The sequence below is a fragment of the Erythranthe guttata genome, chromosome 14 (assembly GCF_056151865.1).
Source record: "Erythranthe guttata isolate IM_541 chromosome 14, IM_541, whole genome shotgun sequence".
In the NCBI taxonomy this organism is placed as follows: Eukaryota; Viridiplantae; Streptophyta; class Magnoliopsida; order Lamiales; family Phrymaceae; genus Erythranthe; species Erythranthe guttata.
In genome coordinates, this window is record NC_142546.1 from 17291453 (window position 1) to 17311146 (window position 19694).

At 31.8% G+C, this 19694-nt stretch overlaps 1 protein-coding gene and 2 long non-coding RNA genes across 3 annotated transcripts; all 3 read right to left on the bottom strand.

Moving 5' to 3' along the window:
- Window positions 1–741: 741 nt before the first annotated feature.
- LOC148765326 (uncharacterized) lies at window positions 742–2232 on the bottom strand. The gene is made up of 2 exons (XR_016029868.1): window positions 2043–2232; window positions 742–1157 (listed from the first exon to the last, which is right to left on the bottom strand). It is a non-coding gene; the product is annotated as an uncharacterized LOC148765326 (long non-coding RNA).
- Window positions 2233–2474: 242 nt separating this feature from the next.
- Window positions 2475–5141, bottom strand: LOC105976891 (uncharacterized). Its single transcript, XR_001174509.2, has 6 exons — window positions 4923–5141; window positions 4773–4820; window positions 3833–4070; window positions 3590–3661; window positions 2792–2884; window positions 2475–2558 (listed from the first exon to the last, which is right to left on the bottom strand). It is a non-coding gene; the product is annotated as an uncharacterized LOC105976891 (long non-coding RNA).
- A 3509-nt stretch (window positions 5142–8650) lies between these two features.
- Window positions 8651–18839, bottom strand: LOC148765327 (aspartyl protease family protein 1-like). Its single transcript, XM_088813097.1, has 10 exons — window positions 18520–18839; window positions 14713–14848; window positions 11964–12193; window positions 11555–11782; window positions 11267–11402; window positions 11099–11172; window positions 10901–11000; window positions 10729–10789; window positions 10436–10507; window positions 8651–9024 (listed from the first exon to the last, which is right to left on the bottom strand). Exons 1-10 carry the CDS (start codon window positions 18828–18830, stop codon window positions 8840–8842), a joined length of 1533 nt encoding a protein of 510 aa, XP_088669223.1. The 5' UTR covers window positions 18831–18839; the 3' UTR covers window positions 8651–8839.
- Between the last annotated feature and the right edge of the window lie 855 nt (window positions 18840–19694).

Below are 19694 nucleotides of genomic sequence, written 5' to 3' on the forward strand. Positions count from 1 at the left end.
TGACTAGTTCAACAATATTCAAATAAAAGATTCAAAACATTACGGGCATATCTATTGCAATTAAACATAAATAGTTCAACAATTAATAACCGTCCAAATATTTAGGCTATATGTCTTAAAATTAAAATAGTTCAAATTAGATAATTAGGTTAGATTTATTGCTTTTAGGATTTTGGTCAATTTTAAACAATTTAATAAATGTGATATAAAATAGAAATTTGAAATTAAAAAATTATACATTTTAAATAAAATTAATAAATAATAAATTAATAAATAAAGTTGGTTGGCCGATATAACCCGACCAACCAACTTTTTAGCATATTAGAAACCATTATCGACCCAACTTAAATGGGTCGGTTGATGGTTGATTAATCATCACAAATTATGGGTCGAAAATGGGTTAGTTGGTGGTTAAAACCGATCCATGCACAGCCCTAGATGAAGATAGTTAAAAAAAGTTTAAAATATTTAAAATCTCATATTTAAAAGTTGTTATACGAGAGTGAAGGTTATATCTAGGGATGAAAAATTGAACATATGCCTCGACCGACCCGAATTAAAGTTAGTGGGTATTTTTCGCCCTAAATAAATACGGGGCGAAAATCGCTATTACCCCAAAATTGAAACTGGTACGGGGTAGGGGACGAGTTTGTGCGTACCCACCCCTTAGCCCCGCCATGTAGAATTTTTATTGATATATATATATACTAGTCATGGGCACCGCGCAAGGCGCGGTGGCAATACCCAGTAAATGTAGTAATTAAAAAAGAATACCAATGCATTTACACATAATCTAAATTAATCTTTGTGCAACAGAATCACTCAAACAAAACCTTGTTGTAAAAGTATCAGGAACATCTAGCGCAACAGCGGAAGCAAAAAATATTACAAGCGAAAATTACAACAATCAGCAAGGACGAAATTTCCAGCAATGCACAAAACTTAGGTGGGGAGGAACGCGGAAGACTGAATAAACAAATTGAAGAATCAGACGCGAAAGAAATATGTTATATAAGCGTGTCATAGGCACAGGCTGCAGACACAGATTCAGCCAGCTGAATGAAAAATAAATAAATTCTTCATCAAATCTTCACCTGAAAATCAGCAGCCTTCTGAAATGCAACAATCTTGTGCACTAAACCGAAAGCTGATAAGACCTACACATGAACTCCAATTTTAGCATATTACAGAGAAACCAAACTAAAAACGAGAAGGAAAGAAGGAAGCAAGATATATATAATTTCCAAAGGAAGTGAAGAAAGCTATCACCAATAGAAACCTGTCTAAGATTGGTAATAAACCAGCAAATGAGCCTAAATGGGAAAAATCCCTTCAAAACACATGGAATAGTTTAGGAAAAAGTGATATGCAATGTTTTATTAAGTTCCATATTTTAACTCCACCAGAAACACTCCTGTTATTCAAAACTGTAGAATAATTGGCCTCATTTATTCAGAGTCCAAAATATCAGACGTACTCAAATTGAATAAAGTACTCAAACAAGTTGCAGTCAATTAACAAAAAAGAATATAAAGAAAATTTGGTAAGGCTCATAAATCAGAACAACTCAAATTAAACAAGTAGTAAAAGAAGCTGTGATGGAGAAGATACATCCACAACCATGAACATACAAACATAATATCTCTACGACATAGGACATTTCTATATGCTGAAGAACTAAAACACCATCAGAAAAGAAAATGGAGAAGGGAAAATTAAGCATATAGTAACTTTCGACAAATCACAAAACGCGAGACTGGAATTTACTAAGTAAAAATAAATTTTCTAATTTGTAGTTTGGTATCTTAGTTGTCCTCATTGTTGTTAACCTTTCCTGTGAGTTCTTTCATTTTAAATAAAATTTCAAAAAAAAAAAAAAAATCGAAAATGGCCACAGTTGATCCTTTATCGGTTTGGCAACATTCGAAGTCGCATCAAGTCCTTCAAGCACCAAACATAACTCAATAAATAACATATACAAAACAAAATTACGCTTTTTTTCATCATAATACAACAAGTCCGAACACAATTCGATTAATTACCTGTCGATATTCAACAATTGTTGACCCAAACAGTATCGAGTGGGCCCGCCAGATTGATCTTGGCAAGACAGTTAACGTGCACGATAGTGTATCACTAAACATCGAAGTTCCTAAATAACCTCGTCTTGCCATCTTCGATCATGCCGCCTTCTTTAAATTTGCCGGGGAACACCAGAAGCAAGCTAGAAAGCCTAAACAATTGATAGCAGACGATCAAGACCAGACTCCAAAAAATCAAATAACCCATAAAAAATAATACGGTATGAATATCAGTGAAGAAAAAAAAAGATTACAGAGCAAACAAACGGTGGAGTTGCCTCCCCCTAAGAGAATATGTATATTACACGACAGCGGTGGAGAATCAAGGTCATTTAACCAACCTAAATTCGATGCCGACAAACTTCAATTTCGTTGCTCTTCTAGATCTTCCGCTACCACTCTTTTTGTTCGCCGCCGTCCTCCAAATCCAGAGGAATCTCAGATGAAAGAAACGCCGCAACGTCGCAGTGTTGGATTCTTTGCATATTAAGCAAGGCTAAAGTTATAAAAGTAATCAGGTTCATGATTAAATCTTTACACTTACATTCTCCTCAAATATAAAAATTCCAAAGAATCAAGAGATTTTCCAACAAATAACCCAATATTTGCACTTAATATATTGGGTCACCTTCGCAGAACAAAGGAAAGTGTTCAATTTATAAAAAAACTTGGAAGAACCATGCAATAAGAAATATTAAATGCGAACTCACATCAACGTCAAAAGCAGAAACTTCAGTAAGTGTTGCTACCGGCAGTTGAAGCTCGTCACTTTGTGTCTTGTGTCTTTCATAGTCCAGAAGAGACTAATGCATATAGAAGGACAAATTAGGGTTTTGACCTAAATGTAGCACCTAAAACACATTTCAAATTAAACGACAACGAAAAAAAATGTTAGCCTAAGAAAATGTTACCATCTCAACGTCGTACAAAATATCAACTTGTATGTTCTCACGCGAAATGAGATTGCAAAAAAGGAAAACTAAATTGAACCATTTTAACTTCGTATAATCAGAGTGAAACAGAGCAAAAGAAATACTCAACAATTAATATTGAAATTATGAAAAATTGAAAAAAAAATCATTGTGTCTGTAAACTAAATCCGGTAATGAAAACATGTTCGAATAAATCATTCCAGAATCAGGCTAATGACTAATCTATGTCTGGTACAGACTGATCATCCAAGAAACCCCCTCAACATACAAAACAGAAAAACAAAAATTGGTAAGGCCGACAAAAAACAAAAAGAAAAAAGGGCCATTATGTCCGAATACTTGAGAAGATGCCGTTTGGAGCAATAATTTAAGTACACTAATTGGTGGCAAGATAGAAACTATATTGAAATTTAGCAGGGGTAAATAAATTGTATAGCATATAGTCAATCCATTAGGCACAACTACTAACATAGCTAACATGTATTTTATCAGCAATAAACCAGCCAATATCTTGTGCCAATAGACAATTTCATCGATGACATTAATAATTTCTGATTAAGATAAGGTTGAACTCACCCGTCGAAGTTGTTCTTTTTACAAAAGTTTCTGAGGGCAACACACAAACTATTCACCCTCTTTGCACCTATGCTGGTAATTTAAACCCAAAAAGCTCAAAATCAGGAAATTTAATTGCCGAAATTGTCCTTGAGTATAAGAAATAATAGATTAAGAAAAGGACAAAGAAAAAGACATAAATTTCTTCAGGATAAAAAAAACATACACACAAAGAACGGAACAACAAAGACAATAAATTATTACCTGAAAGTGCTACGGCTGAAGTCGTGAAAATGAGCATCAACCTAGTTAAATCTAAAACATGTTGACCACGTAGATTGAAATTGATATCAAAATAAATTAATAAACACATTAGTAATAACGGAAAGGTAAAAAGAAAACAACATAGATAAAGAAAATCAAACTCACACGGCAAGCGCCAAATTGTTGAGAAGCTGCTCAAGATCCTCAAAGAAAAGGGAAACAGCTTCGAATATAACATCTGGGTAAGTATTCCAACATTACTCATGCATCTAAATGTCTAAAAGTGAAGCATCATATTATACTCTACGTATTCAAAGAGCATCAACATATTAATACTATCTTCTAAGGGGCTGCCTGAAAGTGCTGAGAGACAAAATGGACTTGAAAGGAAGTTGAGAATATATTATCCACATATATTAGTCTTATTCTTCAAAAACATCTAAACTTGTTCATCACAGACATCATTAGGAAAACAAGTGAAAAAAAAAACTTTTATGTTCAAACTGTAAGAACAAATTTAATTTGCATTCACACTCGGCTCATTTTTCGTCTTCTTCTGCTTCGTCATCTTCATAACCATCACTGTTATTTTCTTGCATATAAATACATCATATATTATATTTAGAATGAGACAAATATAGAGCTATACATAGATTAACCATAGTTTATTTTCCCTATCAAATTATTTCCATTTAGGAAGTCAGAGAAACAACAAAAGTAACTCACGTGAGTCCCAGCAAACTGCAAAAGATTATCTTAAAAAAAAATTGAAAACTAACAATATTATCATGATATCAATTTTTAGTTTGTGAAAAACGAGCAAATCAAAGCATTAAAATTATAGGAAATAATACACCATTGAAGCAGACATGCATTTAGTAAGTAATAGAAGTTGCAATAATAAAATCCATTTACATAACTGCAAAATAAGTGCATTTACCTCATCATCTTCGTCATCATTCATTTCAAGTTCATCTTCATCAGCCTCCTAAAGCAAGGTAAATCAAAACGAAAAAATATAAATAAGTCGAATGGATAATACTTTATATTTAAAATTAGCAAAAAGAGAGCCAAGGAGCAGAAAACATACACTGTGAAAATATGTAAGATGATTTGTAGCTCTCCTCTCTCTCTCTCTCTGCCTTAGCTCGACTGCAAGCGTCGGTGGAGGTGACCGGAGGACCGACAGAAAGAGCAAAACAAGAGGGAAAAGTTTTATCGAACAAATCGGGGGCAAAAGAGCACAAAACCTGGCAAGTTGGTAGCCGAAAAGGGGTGGAGAAGAAGAGGAGGAAGATAATAGAACGAATGCCATGGAATAGAAACTGGGAGAATTGGAGAAAAAGGTTGTGCACCCAAAAATTACGAGCCCACAAGTCAGAGTAATCCAATTGCGGATGCGGATGAGATCGAAAGTGGAGAAGCCTGCAATTGGAGGAAAAAAAGGTGGGAACTGACATTGGTGGGAGGGGCGGTGGGCATCGAACGAAGCGGCGTCGGCGACGACGGTCATCGAACGAAGCGGCGGCTGCGTACGAGGCGGCGGTCAAAGTCAGGAATTGTAGGCCTGTGGATCACCCGTTGAAGCGGCGAAGAATTTTGAAAAAAAGAAAAAGGTAAAAGAAAGAAGCACAGAGGTCGATCGTGCATATTCCAAAAGAAAAGAGAAAAGAAAATAAAGACGCACGGTGATTGGTGGATTAGTACGAGACGACGCCGTTTCAGATTAAAAGGGGCAAAAAATAAAGCGTGGAAAATAGGGGGGCGGGATTTGGGGGCCATAGAGATATATATATACTTAATATACATATATATATATATATATGTGTTTTGAACTACCGAAACATATTTAATAAAAAAAAAGAAGAAATTCAAATGACAAAAATAAAAGATTATATTCAGAAAATAAGAAAATAAAAATCTAAGTAATTAGATGTTTTGTAAGAAAAAGTAAAAATACCAAAATTTTCCAAGTAAAATCGACCGAAAATGTTTAAAAAGATATAGTGGAAAATGGCTCAAACAAACTCTCATATTTATAAGATTTAGCAGGGGTATTTTCATCCGATTTTGGAAAAAATGTAATAATAGGAGATTTTTCTATTTATGTGTAGTATACGAGTATATGATACAATGTACATAGTACATGTATGTTTTTATATTTAACCCTATTTAATATGTATGTAATTGTTTTATATATATGTATATATATATAATTTTCATTGTTTAGTGGGCCATTTGACCCTACTCAAGCTGCTATAATCTTGGTATATAAAACAGAATTTAAAATGCCTTCGTCAATGGATACAAATACAGAATATAAACAGTTTGGCACTTATATCATTAATCAATAATTCTCTCATAAAATAATTCTTTTACAAAAAGTCAAGAATTAATTTGGTAGCATGATGAACTGATGAACACCCGCCGAATATGGGTAGCACTTGGTCAACTTCCATTCCACGAGGTAAGTCAACTCAGCCGAATTCACACAGTTTTTTATCATTGTATATTTTGAAAGAATTTATGGTCCCGAATTCGTTTAATACAGAGATGTTATCTGAAGTGTGATGACACTTGAGAAAATATGCAGCGGAAATATAAAGATAAAAAGACAATACTCAGAATTAAAAATGTTCACAAGTAAAGACTTGTGAACTTGCCCTTTACAGGACGGAAAAATATATTAAAATCAGTATTCCAAGAATACAAACAGAAGAGGTGCGAAAACTTCTTCCTTATGAATGAATCATTCTCATGATCATTCTTACATTCAAATCTAGATACAAAAAGAAAAATATTAAAAATTCTAGATTTCAAAGATGTACTCGTGAGGAGTACGTAAAGAACTTATGAATGAATCACTATCTTGATCATTCTTACAACCAAGTCTAGAAACATATATACTAAACAATCTAGACTACAAAGAATGTACTCATGAGGAGTACGTAAAGAATGTACTCATGAGGAGTACAAACGACCGATACTAAAATCACTCTAAAACACTCATGTATTCTTTTCAGCTCTCGGTTTTTTATTTCGTAGAATCGACAATCTTCCTTGAGTATTGAAGTCGGTATTTATAGGCATTCCAAGCATCCACTACTTAGCCCATGATCTGCAAGAAAACCAACCACAAGAGCACTCAAGAACATGGGTTAGTGGGTTAGTTGGGTAGTTAAAATAATATTCACAATTTAACCCACTAAGCACTACTTAGCCCACTAATCCATATACTAAACCCATTAAGCACTACTTATTCCATAACTTAAATTTAGTTAGAAAATAAGAAAGTTAAAAACAAAATATGGAAATAATCCACGTGTTTCATATTTTATTTTCGTACGTAGGTGAGGAAATCGGACGGAATAGATCGGAAATGACTTTTTCGGAGAATTTTCAAAAAAAATTCGGAAGTAAAAAAACGGGGTCCAATTTCCGTTCCAAAAAAATCGGAAGACAAAGATTCATTCCTTATTTTGGAATGCCTCGGAATCAACGGGATTTCAGAAGTTTCGGAAAATGCATTAGTTTATAATATGTAGTTCCAAATTCGGATATAATGGAAATTTGAACAATATTTTTCTAATTTTTTTAAATATCTGCAGGGAAATGCAAGATAATCCAAAAAAGAGTTCGACAAAACGCAATTGAAACATGGATCTTCTTATAAGGAAACATTCAAGATAAAGTTTTTGTTATCAATTAATATTTTCTAAGGTTTTATTTACTTGACCCTTCATAATTTATATTTTTTCATATGAAATATAAGATAAGTTATATTACAGAATTATAAAATTATATTAAATATTTCAAAAATCGATAGAAATATTCGGAACCAAAATAGGATAGGAATTCGGAATTTTCGATAAATTTATATACCATTCCAATTAATTATGTTCCAAATAAGTTCGGAAAAATTGAAAATCAGAATGAAAAATACGGTTTCTAATTCAGATATTTTCGGATCAGAATTTGCGGAATTCGGAAATTTCATTCCAATTTCCACCCCTAATCGTACGTGAATAAAGAAATATAATCATCAAATTTTGTTTATTATGATTTTATATCTACTGGAACAACTTTTCTCGTTCCAATTTTAATATTCAATGTTTGATTTGTTTGGAACAAAGTTATTACGTTAGAACTATTTATTGATTTATGAAGAGAATTAATATGTTTCCAAAAATATTAGTTTCGCCCATAATTTTAACCCACTAATTTGAGAATAACTACCAGAAAAATCCATAAAAATAAAATAAGTAATGAAGGGAGATGTAGTGAATTACAATAATTTCTACTACATATGTAATACAGTAAAACACTCAAAAGATCACAACTTACACTTTCTTAAATGATAAACATTACAGTAAAACTCACCATACACAATAACTAGTATAGTTGTTGTACAAACTATGGTTAAATGTTTTTTGGGAATATTTATCGAAAAAATGTTGTCAAAATTTACACCATAAGGGAACTATGTAAGACAACAATAAACTTCAGTAGGTTTTTTTTCCCTTTGGTTTAGGAGTTTTTCGTAATTTACCATATTCAATTTAGATATATATGTATACGTAATTGTCTTCCTTTTTGGAATATGATTATAGGGTTTTCTTTTGTTTAAATAAATATCTTTTGTTAGGATGTCATTACATGTACAAAATTATTGTTGAATATATATTACGCTTTCGTAAAAATTACTGTGACACGTGACATCAAATTACTTTCTCGTGATTTGTAAGTTTTTGCACGAGATTAGAGGTTTAGTGTATGTCAAAAATAAGTGTAGCTAGTAAGAAGCTACGAAGAATCGACTTATTAAATCACGCCACATTGCATATACGCGCGTCTTACATAAATTATTGAAGTTGTGCATAAATACTGCAATTCATCACAAGTACTATGAGAAGTAAACGCAGTCTTGCATGCAAATTAAAGGTTGTACCACAGTGTTTCAAACAAATAGATCACTCAAATAAGGCAAAGTACAAATCGGTAAGAACCTCATGAAGAAAGAACGATGAAGTTGTGGAAGAAAACAGCAAGCATCACCGCCACAAGTCCGCTAGTCACGGAACTCAATCGGGCAACACCACTTGGCGGTGGTGGTGACTGTTGTTGTGGTGCACGCGGACGAGTGGAGTTTCCCCTAGGTGGCGGTTGAGTGTCGGACGAGATGGAATCATAGCCTGAGATGAATAGTTTTTTAATGCACTACTACTACTACTACTACTACTACTACTACTACTATTATTATTTTTATTATTATTATTATAGGGCGAATGGCAAATAAGCCATCACATGGGACTTAAATGCACATTAGTCCACAAAAAAAACAGTCTTTTAAATAAACGCATCCCATGTTTTTAGTCTAAAATACCCTTCATAATATAATTCTTATCAATTCCATTAATTATGCTCTAATTTCCGTAATATTACACACCGACCTCGGATTTAAACAAATATATCACATTAACTCCCAAAATAATAATTTTTTGAAAAATATTTTTTTCTTCTCAATTTTTGAAAACTTTTTTTTTTCTGAAATTTTTTTCCGGCCGGTCAATCACCGTTGACCGCCGGTCTCCAGTGTTGACTTTTTTCTTTTTCTTTTTCTTTTTTCTGAAATTACTGTTGAAGACAATAATTTAGCAGCCAAGACAGTAATATTAATTAAAATAATATTTTTTAAGATAAAAATATTCAGAAAAAAAAAGTCAATTAACAGTTAAATTACTGTCTCCGACAGTTAAATAACTGCTGGAGACAGTAATTTAGCAGTCAAGACAGTAATATTAATTAAAAATATTTTATTTGAGAAAATGAAAGTCAATTAACACTTAAATAACTGCTGGAGACAGTAATTTAGCAACCAAAACAGGAATATTAATTAAAATATTTTTGAAGCAAAAAAAAAAAAAAATCAATTAACAGTTAAATTACTGTCTCCGACAGGTAAATAACTGTTGGAGACAGTAATTTAGTAGCCAAGACTGTAATATTAATTAAAATATTTTTTTTAAGAAAAAACAAAATTAAAAAAAAAATCAACGCCGGAGACCCGGCGGTCAACGGCGGTTGACCTACCGGAAAAAAAAAGTTAAAAAAAAAATTAAAAGTCAACGCCGGAGACCGGCGGTCAAGGGCGGCGGACCGGCGGTCTCCGGTGGTGGCAGGATCAAAATTGAAATTAGGGTTAAAATTGGTTAATTGATAAAATTGAGCTAATTTGGGGTGTAAATTATGAAATTGAAGTTGAATTGAGTTTCAATGAATTTAGGGTAATTTTGGTATACATAAAAAGATTTTCCTTATTTGCAAATAAATTTAAATGGACTGGATTTATTTAAAAGACAAAAAAGTTGGATGTCCCTTTTTTAATTAAGTATTTGTCATGGACCTATTTGCCATTATATATATATATATATATATATATATATATATATATATATATATATATATATACATATATATATATATATATATATATATATATATATATATATATATATATATATATATATATATATATATATATACACACTAGAGTACCAAAAAATGATGGAAAGCAAACATAACGAGATTAAACCATTTACTCACAGTCAGATTCTTTCCAGCCAAAAATCATCTCCTCGCGATCAAAGACTAGGCGGTGCCCCGTCATAAAATTATCTGCGAAGAAATCAAGGTAATAATATTATATATATATATATATATATATATATATATATATATATATATATATATATATATATATATATATATATATATATATATATATATAATATTAATCCATGAAAACTAGAATATCATTAATACCGGATAAATCGTGACATAGAATTAGAAAGAGCAAATAAAACTTATTGATGAATTCTTGGTTCCAAAATACTCACGTCCGATGATGTTATTACTCTTGCTTTTCATAATAGCCAAACAATATGCAGATCCACTCTCCTGCATGTATATCAACACAAATCTTCGTTAGCAGTTTGTTTTGAAGATCGAAACTTCAACGTACATTTTATTTAATCCCCTTATAATAATTAATAATAAATAAGTTCTCACTTCTTGTGCAAACTTTAACGTTGGTTCCGTAACGTTATATTGGTTTCCACCTTTCATTGTGAAGGTCAAGTTTGGGGTTATATAGCTGGTTTGATTTTCACTGCATCGAGAACATATAAACTAAATATCATTAATTATATATATATATATATATACACACACACGAGAATAAAAAGTTGTTGACAAATTTAAACGGACCTCAGTGCAAAACAATAGTCCAAATCAACCTCGTATGGATATTTATAAGGTTTCTCGGTTACTCGAGAAATGAACTGCAAAAGAAGATAGTTCAGTACAATTCACAGTTATATATATATATATATATATATATATATATATATATATATATATATATATATAACTTACATTGTTAACAACAAACGAGTAAGCTGGCTCGGTCAAGTAACTATACGTGAAGGTAGAATCCAAAATCGCGGTGAACTGAAGATCGGTGACATTATTACCCACAGTAACTTGTGTTACTGCAACATTATAAGTCGATCTGCATGCGAGAAATATCGGAAGATAAAATGAAGCATGATAAATAATTAATTAGAACATATATATATATATATATATATATATATATATATATATATATATATATATATATAATTAAAAAAATAATAATAATAAGGAAGTAGTCTTGCATACTTAATTTTTTGAAGATTAAATGGAGTTGTTTTCTGCTCTACACTCCCTTTATCTCCAAATTCAATTCTTCCAAGACCCTTATTGACAAAGCACAAGGAGAAAGAATTTGCGGTAAGACCTTTTTTAGCTAAAACGCTAGGGACGGATATACCGTCCATACCAAGTCCGAATATACCATTAATACCCCCGCCAATTTCCAAGTACCCACCCGTTTGATTCTTTCCACATCTGAAATACACAAAATACATGCAATAAATCTCATTATTTGATGATCTGTATAATTCTTCGAGTTTATCGAATTGCTACAAAACTCCTCTTGTTATTAATAATTCTTCGTGTGTTCTTTGCTAATATTAATATAAATACAAAGGGTTTTTTTTTAGGAGAGAAATTAAGAGAAAGTACCGACCCTAATGTAACAGTGACATCGATAGGGTCTTGTGGATTGGTATTTGTGCCCAAATGCAAGACATCGTCGACCAATATTCCTGTACTCGAGGCAGTGCCGTACATTTCTTGGTAAGAACAAGTATTGGACTTGGGCAAGCATCCTCTTGTCGGTCCACACATAGGGCTATTGCACGGAAGTAGCGAGCTAGTTGTCGAGTTACTTGGACTGTATATGTCTAGAGGGAATTTCTGTTGCATTTAATTTAAATAAGAACACTTGGAGAGATACACATTCGTTGTCATTTTGAGGAAAGAGGTTTCAATTTGGAGGAATAATTTGCGAATGAAAGTAATGTCTGTATAATTTGTGAATGAAAGTAACGGTTCAATAAAAATACTTCAAATTAAATATTGCCTTACTAATTTAATTAACATTTAATTTAAGATTGTTTGCATAAGTGATGTTTGGATTTTTAAGTTCTCTTTAATATTTTTGTAACATGATTCTTTCAATACTTTAAAGGGGTTTTTGTGCATACGTACCTAACCAACCATTTTTATTATTTTAGGTTTAGGGGCTATATCGCCAGTAAGTCCATCCCTTTAATATTTATTATAAATAAAGGAAAAAATCATATATATATATATATATATATATATATATATATATATATATATATATATATATATATATATATATATATATATATATATATATATATATATATATATATATATATATATATATATATATATATATATAACAAAATTATCCCAACCCTTTACACCCAATTCTTAATTGTAACTTCAATTCAATTAATTTTGACCACAAAAATTCAATTTTGACTTTTTTTTTCAAAATTTATTTTTTTTCCGCCGGTCTCCGGCGTTAACTTTTGGTTTTTTTTTTTCTTTTGTTTTTTGTTGTTTTCTAGTCTGTTTCTCCGCCGCCGGATTCCAGCGTTGACCCTCGGTTTCCGGCGTTGATTTTTTCCGGTCAAATAAGCCCATCAATGGATACTTATTCATAAAGAGGTTCAGACAATAAACTCTTTTACAAAAAAGTCCACACATGGTCCAGAGGTTTGTAAAAGGCTAAAATAGCCCCTCACATTTTAATATGCTCCAATTTCATAATTTAATTTAATTTAACATCAATTTGAATCAAGTTTCACAAATTATTCAATTTTGACCCAAAACACAATTTTATGGACAATTTTCGTCCGTCACCGCCGTTGACTTTTTTTTCTCGCCGGTTTCCGGCGTTGAACAACGGTCAACGCGGGTCTCCGACGTTGAATTTTTTTATTTTTTTTCTTCATGATTTTTCCGCCACCGATTTCTGGCGGTCGACGCCAGTCTCCGGCATTGACTTTTTTGATTTTTTTTGATTTTTTTTTAATTTTTTTTAATTTTCTAATTTTTTTTTTCTCATTAACATTTTTTGCCCCCCCCCCCCCCCCCCCCCCCCCCCCCCCCCCCCCCCCCCCCCCCCCTTTAAACAACAATATTGTTGTGGTTGACATTAATATTAGCTATATTACTGTTAAACAGTAAAATTAACTATATTACAATTTAACACATTAATATTGTTATATAAGTTATTATTATTGTGTAATAGAGTAATATTAATTAATATGGTGACCGTTCAACAAAGGTAAACATAATAAAAAGCCAAAAGAATTAATATTATTGTGGTTGTCTGTAATATTACTACAATAACAGTAATATTACCGTCAACCACAATAATATTACTGTGTTTACAGTAATATTACAATAATAGATAGTAATATTAATACGTTACTCCGTGAATAACTCAAACAAAACAAAAAATCCATAATAATAATAATAATAATAATATTGATGTGGTTGACAATAATATTATTGTGTTTACAGTTATTTTACTGTCAACGACAGTAACATTATTACGTTGACTTGTAAACACATCAAACAAAATTACAAAAACAATAAATAATAAATAACCCAAATAAATAATAATATTGTTGTTGACTTTAGTTGTACTGTCAGTGACTGTATAGTTACGTTAATTTACTGTCAGTGACAGTATAATTACGTTAATTTACTGTCATTGACAGTATTACGTTAATGACAACACAATTACGGTAAATGTCCAGCGGCAGCGGACATTTACAAAACACTAAAAAAAAATCAACGCCAGAATCCGGCAGCGGAAAAACAAACAAGAAAAAAAAATTCAACACCGGAAAAACAGACCAAAAACAATAATCGAAAAGTCAACTCCGGAAACTAGGTGGAAAAAACTAAATTTTGAAAATTTTTTTTATAAAAAAAAAGTCAAAATTTGATTTTTGTGATAAAAATTAATTAAACTGGAGTTATTAAAATGCTAATCACAATTAAGTTACAATTAATAAATGTTATTAAAATGTATATCATATGGGGTCATTTTCAATATAAACAAATCATAAGGGGGTAAACTGCAAAAACAAAAACACTTTAACAAGGGCAATTTAGTCATATCATGGTACTAACTGATATCACTCTTTTTTTGGCGAGTATCCGGGACAACACACACGGTCAATCTTAACGAGAAATTAAAGTTTAGCTGCATTTTACCATATCGGAGTTATCATATCGGAGTTATGTGCTTATACTGATACTTTAATGAGGTTAAGTGCATAATAATGAAATCGCGAGGGTGTTAATTAAGTACTATTTGCTCTGATAAATAAATACAACATATATGAGATAAACTTATTATACGACAAATGAACGGACGTACTTACCGATCCATCAGATTCGTTATAGTAACGTGCACATGTAGTACAATCACATGGTAACCAGAATAGATCACTGCCTGTGTCTAGTGCCACAAGAAAGAACAAAGCCGGGGTACCCACTCTAACATATGCAAAATGCAAGCTGCAAATAAGAAGATAGTGTCGTATTTCAATACAACGGAAGGAAAGAGATATAATTAAGGGTCTATTTCGCTAAGTTTATTATAAACAGTTGATAAACCTTTACATATAATAAGTTGTTTTAAAAGCTGGTAAGTGTTACATATAATAAGAATTAATTTTTAAGGTGTTTAGATAATGATCGTATAAGCTATTTTTTACGTATTATAAGATTTTAAATAAATAAGTGGGGTAGATGTACTGTTTAGAAATATGTTATTTGCTCTACCAAACACTTAGGAAGAGCATATAAGCTCATAAACATCTTAATAAGCCAGATTATCTCTTACACCCGTCATGTTCGTCGAACAGTCGTCAAAGGAATTTAGCGGCCAAAACATAACTAATATACAAAAATGTTAAGATAATTAACGTGCAAAGTATTATTACTATTTCTTTTTTTCAAAAATAGAGAAGAAAAAGAAGAAAATGTAATACTACTCTATTATTATAATGTAAAGATATGTTTGTAACCTCCATGTAGCCTTATTTAATTGGAAATTACTATTGGATTTAGGCATGATTAGCAAGATGAATGTAACCTCCATGTAGCCTTATTTAATTGGAAATTACTATTGGATTTAGGGATGATTAGCAAGAAACCTTCATCTAGGAAAATGAGTTAAGGAAACACCCTCTTCAAAAAATAATTAGAGAAAACCCCCTTAGTTAATATTCCACCCAAATATTATTTTAATAATTCCGAAACTACCCTTATTAATATTAAATCTCATTAACCTTAACCTATTTCATTTGTCGTTCTCTCTTCTCCTTTTCTCATCTTCTCATCTTCTCTCTTCTCCCTTCTTAATTTTCTCGACTAAAATTAGGAAGGAAAAGCAAGATGTCGACCGACGGTGGTGGTGGTGGAAAAGTGTTTGTCGCTACTTCCCGCCGCTGCGTGAAGGGTAGTGACGGATCTGTAGTTGGCGTGAAGTGTTTGTTGCTACTTCTCTCTCTCTTTTTTTTTTATTATTTTTTTAGTGTTGGTTTTGTCTTGTGTTCTGAAATTGTTTATGGATCGGAGTGACCAACAATAGTTGACTAATAACCTGAATTGTTTCTGTTTTTTTTTTTTTTTTTTTTGGACTTTGAAATGCTAATTTGTGTTTCTTTGTATGAATTATTTATTTTATTATTTTATTCTTGTTAGGGATTGGTTGAATAGTGTGGTGTGGCGGCGGTGTGGTGACAATGATGATGCAGATTTATGGTTTTTTGGTGGATCAGGCGGAGGACGGCGTGTGTAGAGAAATTCAAAGCTGGAACCTTAATCGACTATGTACATGTTCAATAGTCGATTAAGCAAATCAACTATGCTCTGGTAGTCGATTAAGGTTGATCGACTCCAATTATTAATATTTTTTTTTTATCTTTCGTTTATTGATTCCAATTGTATAAATCAATTATAATGTTTGTATATTTTTTGTCTTTGTAAAATATAGTTAATTTTGCATTTTTTTTGCAGTTGTGATTTGTTATTTTTAGTAGCAGATTCTTAATCGACTATGCTTCATCATAGTCGATTAATATACCTGATATAGATAAAAATTAAAAAAACAAAAAAACTTAAAAAAAAAATTAAAAAAAAATAAAAAGATAATAAAGAATTTCTTTAATCGACTATGCTTCATAGTCGATTAATAAAACTGATACAAAAAAAAAGGGGGGGGGGGGGAAAAACCATAAAAATTCGCTGATGACCAGCGCATGCAGCAGTGATGATGCGGCGGGCGGGGACAAAATTCGGAAAAATAATGGCTGGAAATGGGTGTGCATTTTTCTCAAATTAAGAGAAATATTTTGGGACTTTCTCCATTAAAAGAAGTAATGAAGGGGATTTTCTCAAAGAACCCGTTAATTTATTGCATTAATCACACCTATTTTTCCTACTGACTAATATTATTAAAAATGGAGCTGCTAAAACAATTAACTAATTTTTTATTTTTACCAAATTGCACCCTAAAAACTCACCCGGATGCTTTCCAAAAAAAGAAACATAAACCACAGGGGGTTTTCAATTAAAATTAGTTAATAATACTAGAAATTTTTAAGCAGTTCGATACAACAAGGTGTACATACAATGAACTCAATTACTCCATTTGTTTCAAAACAAATACGTTTGGTTGCGCACGTATCAAGAAAACTAATAAATATGAGTGCTTTTAGGAAAAAAAGACATTGAACGTGACCAAACTACATACCCTTTCCATTAATTTATTTTCTACTATATCTCTTAATTAAGTAAGATAGATTAGGGTAGAACTGCGAAAATGATACCGACAGAGAATATGACACAAGAAAAATTTACTACACTCTGAAACATATGTAGTACCATTTATTGGACTATTCATGCGTTCCGCAGTAGGGAAGTGGCGGTCATGGCCCCCGTCAAATTTTATTTTATATTAGGGCAAATTACGACCATCTTCCTGAGTTATGGTCAAATTACGAGAACCCTTCTCATGTTTGGGTAATCACAGTCATCCCTCAACTATGAATACTCTTCCAGAGGTAAATTTAGGGATGTCAAATCGGTAAAATCGAAACGAAATTTCGGCACGCCAACATTTCATACCGTTAATCAAACTGAATATACGATTTGGTTCGGTAAATAACCGAATTACATAAATTTTAGGGTAAATTACTGTCACCCCCTCAAGTATGGTCAAATTATGAAAATCCCCCTCCTGTTTGGGTAATTATAACCACCCCTCAACTCTAAATCTTCTTACACGTCCACCATTGCGGTTTCAAATTTTATGGAATATTAGCACTTTTGTGCCCATTTTATCCCATTCGGGCTCCACAGTTTGAAGCAAGATGATCATAAGATGTGTTTTTTGGCTTGTATATATCAGATTTTAGTGCATCAGAACCGATGGAGGTGTAAGAAGATTCATCGTTGAGGGGTAGATGTAATTATCCAAAACAAGAAGTTTTTTTTTTTTGTAATTTGATCATACCTCAGGGGTGGTTGTAATTACCCAAACAAGATGAGTTTTTTTTGTAATTTGACCATATCTTCGGCGGTGACCGTAATTTGCCCTTTTTTCTTTTTCTACTATATATGTATTTATAGTTTTTTTGCCTTTGCATTGCACTCCTATTATAACAGGACCTAACAAGTAGGATAAAAAAATTTATGAATTTTGACTTGGAACCCGGGGGAATCCACTCTTCGGAAGTGATGGACTCAAGTCATCCTCAAGTGGACAAATCTCCGATGTATGACGAGCATTTATAATATTAAGTCCACCAAGTTTTAATTATTTAGCGCATCTAAAATCCAAATAAATGGAAACAAATATTAAGTTTTTTTCCCTATCTTCTAGATTTGTCAAACAAAAAAAACCCGAATTTCTTCCGCTGGCGCTGCCCCCGAACCCCTAAAATACTAAGTTAATTGTGTAGTAACATCTAAGATTCAACAATAATTGTTTTAAAAAAAAAATTATGTTATTTTTAATACATATTCACCCCCAATAATGAAATTCTGGCTTCGGCACTAGCGTTTCGGCTGATTTTTTTTTTTTCAATCTACTGTTGCACCGAAGAAAGTAACAACAAACGAGACTCATTAACACAAAGAAAAGAACGAGAAAAAAGAAAAAAAAAAAAAAAAAAACATACTTTGTAATAGCCGTGACGCTGTAAGTCTCGTTGCCATCAACAGAATAGAAAGTGAGGATGGGGGTGGAGGTGGCGGCGAGGCGGCGGCCCATGATGACCCGATCACGGTGGGCCAGTGCGGTATAGTAGTCGATGGTGCCCTCCTCCGGCAACCCATCCCCGTTCAGGGATTGCTTGACGGTGTCGGAATATCTGTGGTGGATATCGAACCCGAACGTCCCGAAGGCTTTGCTGCTCTTCGCATTAATCCAACAAGCAAATGCTATTAGCATTAAAAATTTCCCAACTACTGAATGCTTGAAAAACATCATATGGACAAAAAAAAAATCACAAAAGGCCCAAAAAAAAAAAAAGTTGGTAAAAGATGAATATTCCAAATTCCGCTTTTTGCGCTCCCTAGCTTAATAAGTAAGCAGAGAGGTAATGAGAATACGAAATCTTTAAGAAAATTGAGGACTTATAAGAAAGAAAAATAAGAGTTGAACCTGGTGATAAAATAATTAAAGAGTACTTGATCAAATCGAATACAATAAGAATAATACGTGATCATCATCATCATAAACTTCATCATCGATCAATCATCATCGTCAATCATAAATAATAATATGAAATTCGAAGACTAAACATCGTGGGCATTTCATTTAATTTGTTTGTTGTCACAAGTTTAAATACGGTTTAATGGATGAAAATGATTTAAATTATATCACGATGGGTACTTTAAAAAAAAAGGAGGTGAGTTTATTTGTGAAACTGTTTTTGGTTTGGATATATGTGTATTTAAGTTAAATTCTTTAGGGTCGTATGCAATTCCCTCATATTTTAAACATTGATTACCTGACTGAAAATGACCTCTTTCTTTTTTTTTTTCTTTTTTTTTTTTAAATTGATAACTTCCTTGGTTCACTTATTTAATCACATCTTGAACATATTAAATAGTTTGATGATTTAGGTTGTGTATGTATATACTCAATGTTAATTAAATAAATAATTATATAAAATAAATAACTATATAAAATAAATAATTTGTAATTAATTAGTTAACTTATTAAATAATAAAAAATAATTTTCAATAGAAATTAAAATGATATATATTTTTATTTATTATTAACTTTATAGAGGTTGGTTTACAACGAAAAATATATTTTTATTTAAATGTTTAACAATGTAAATAGTCC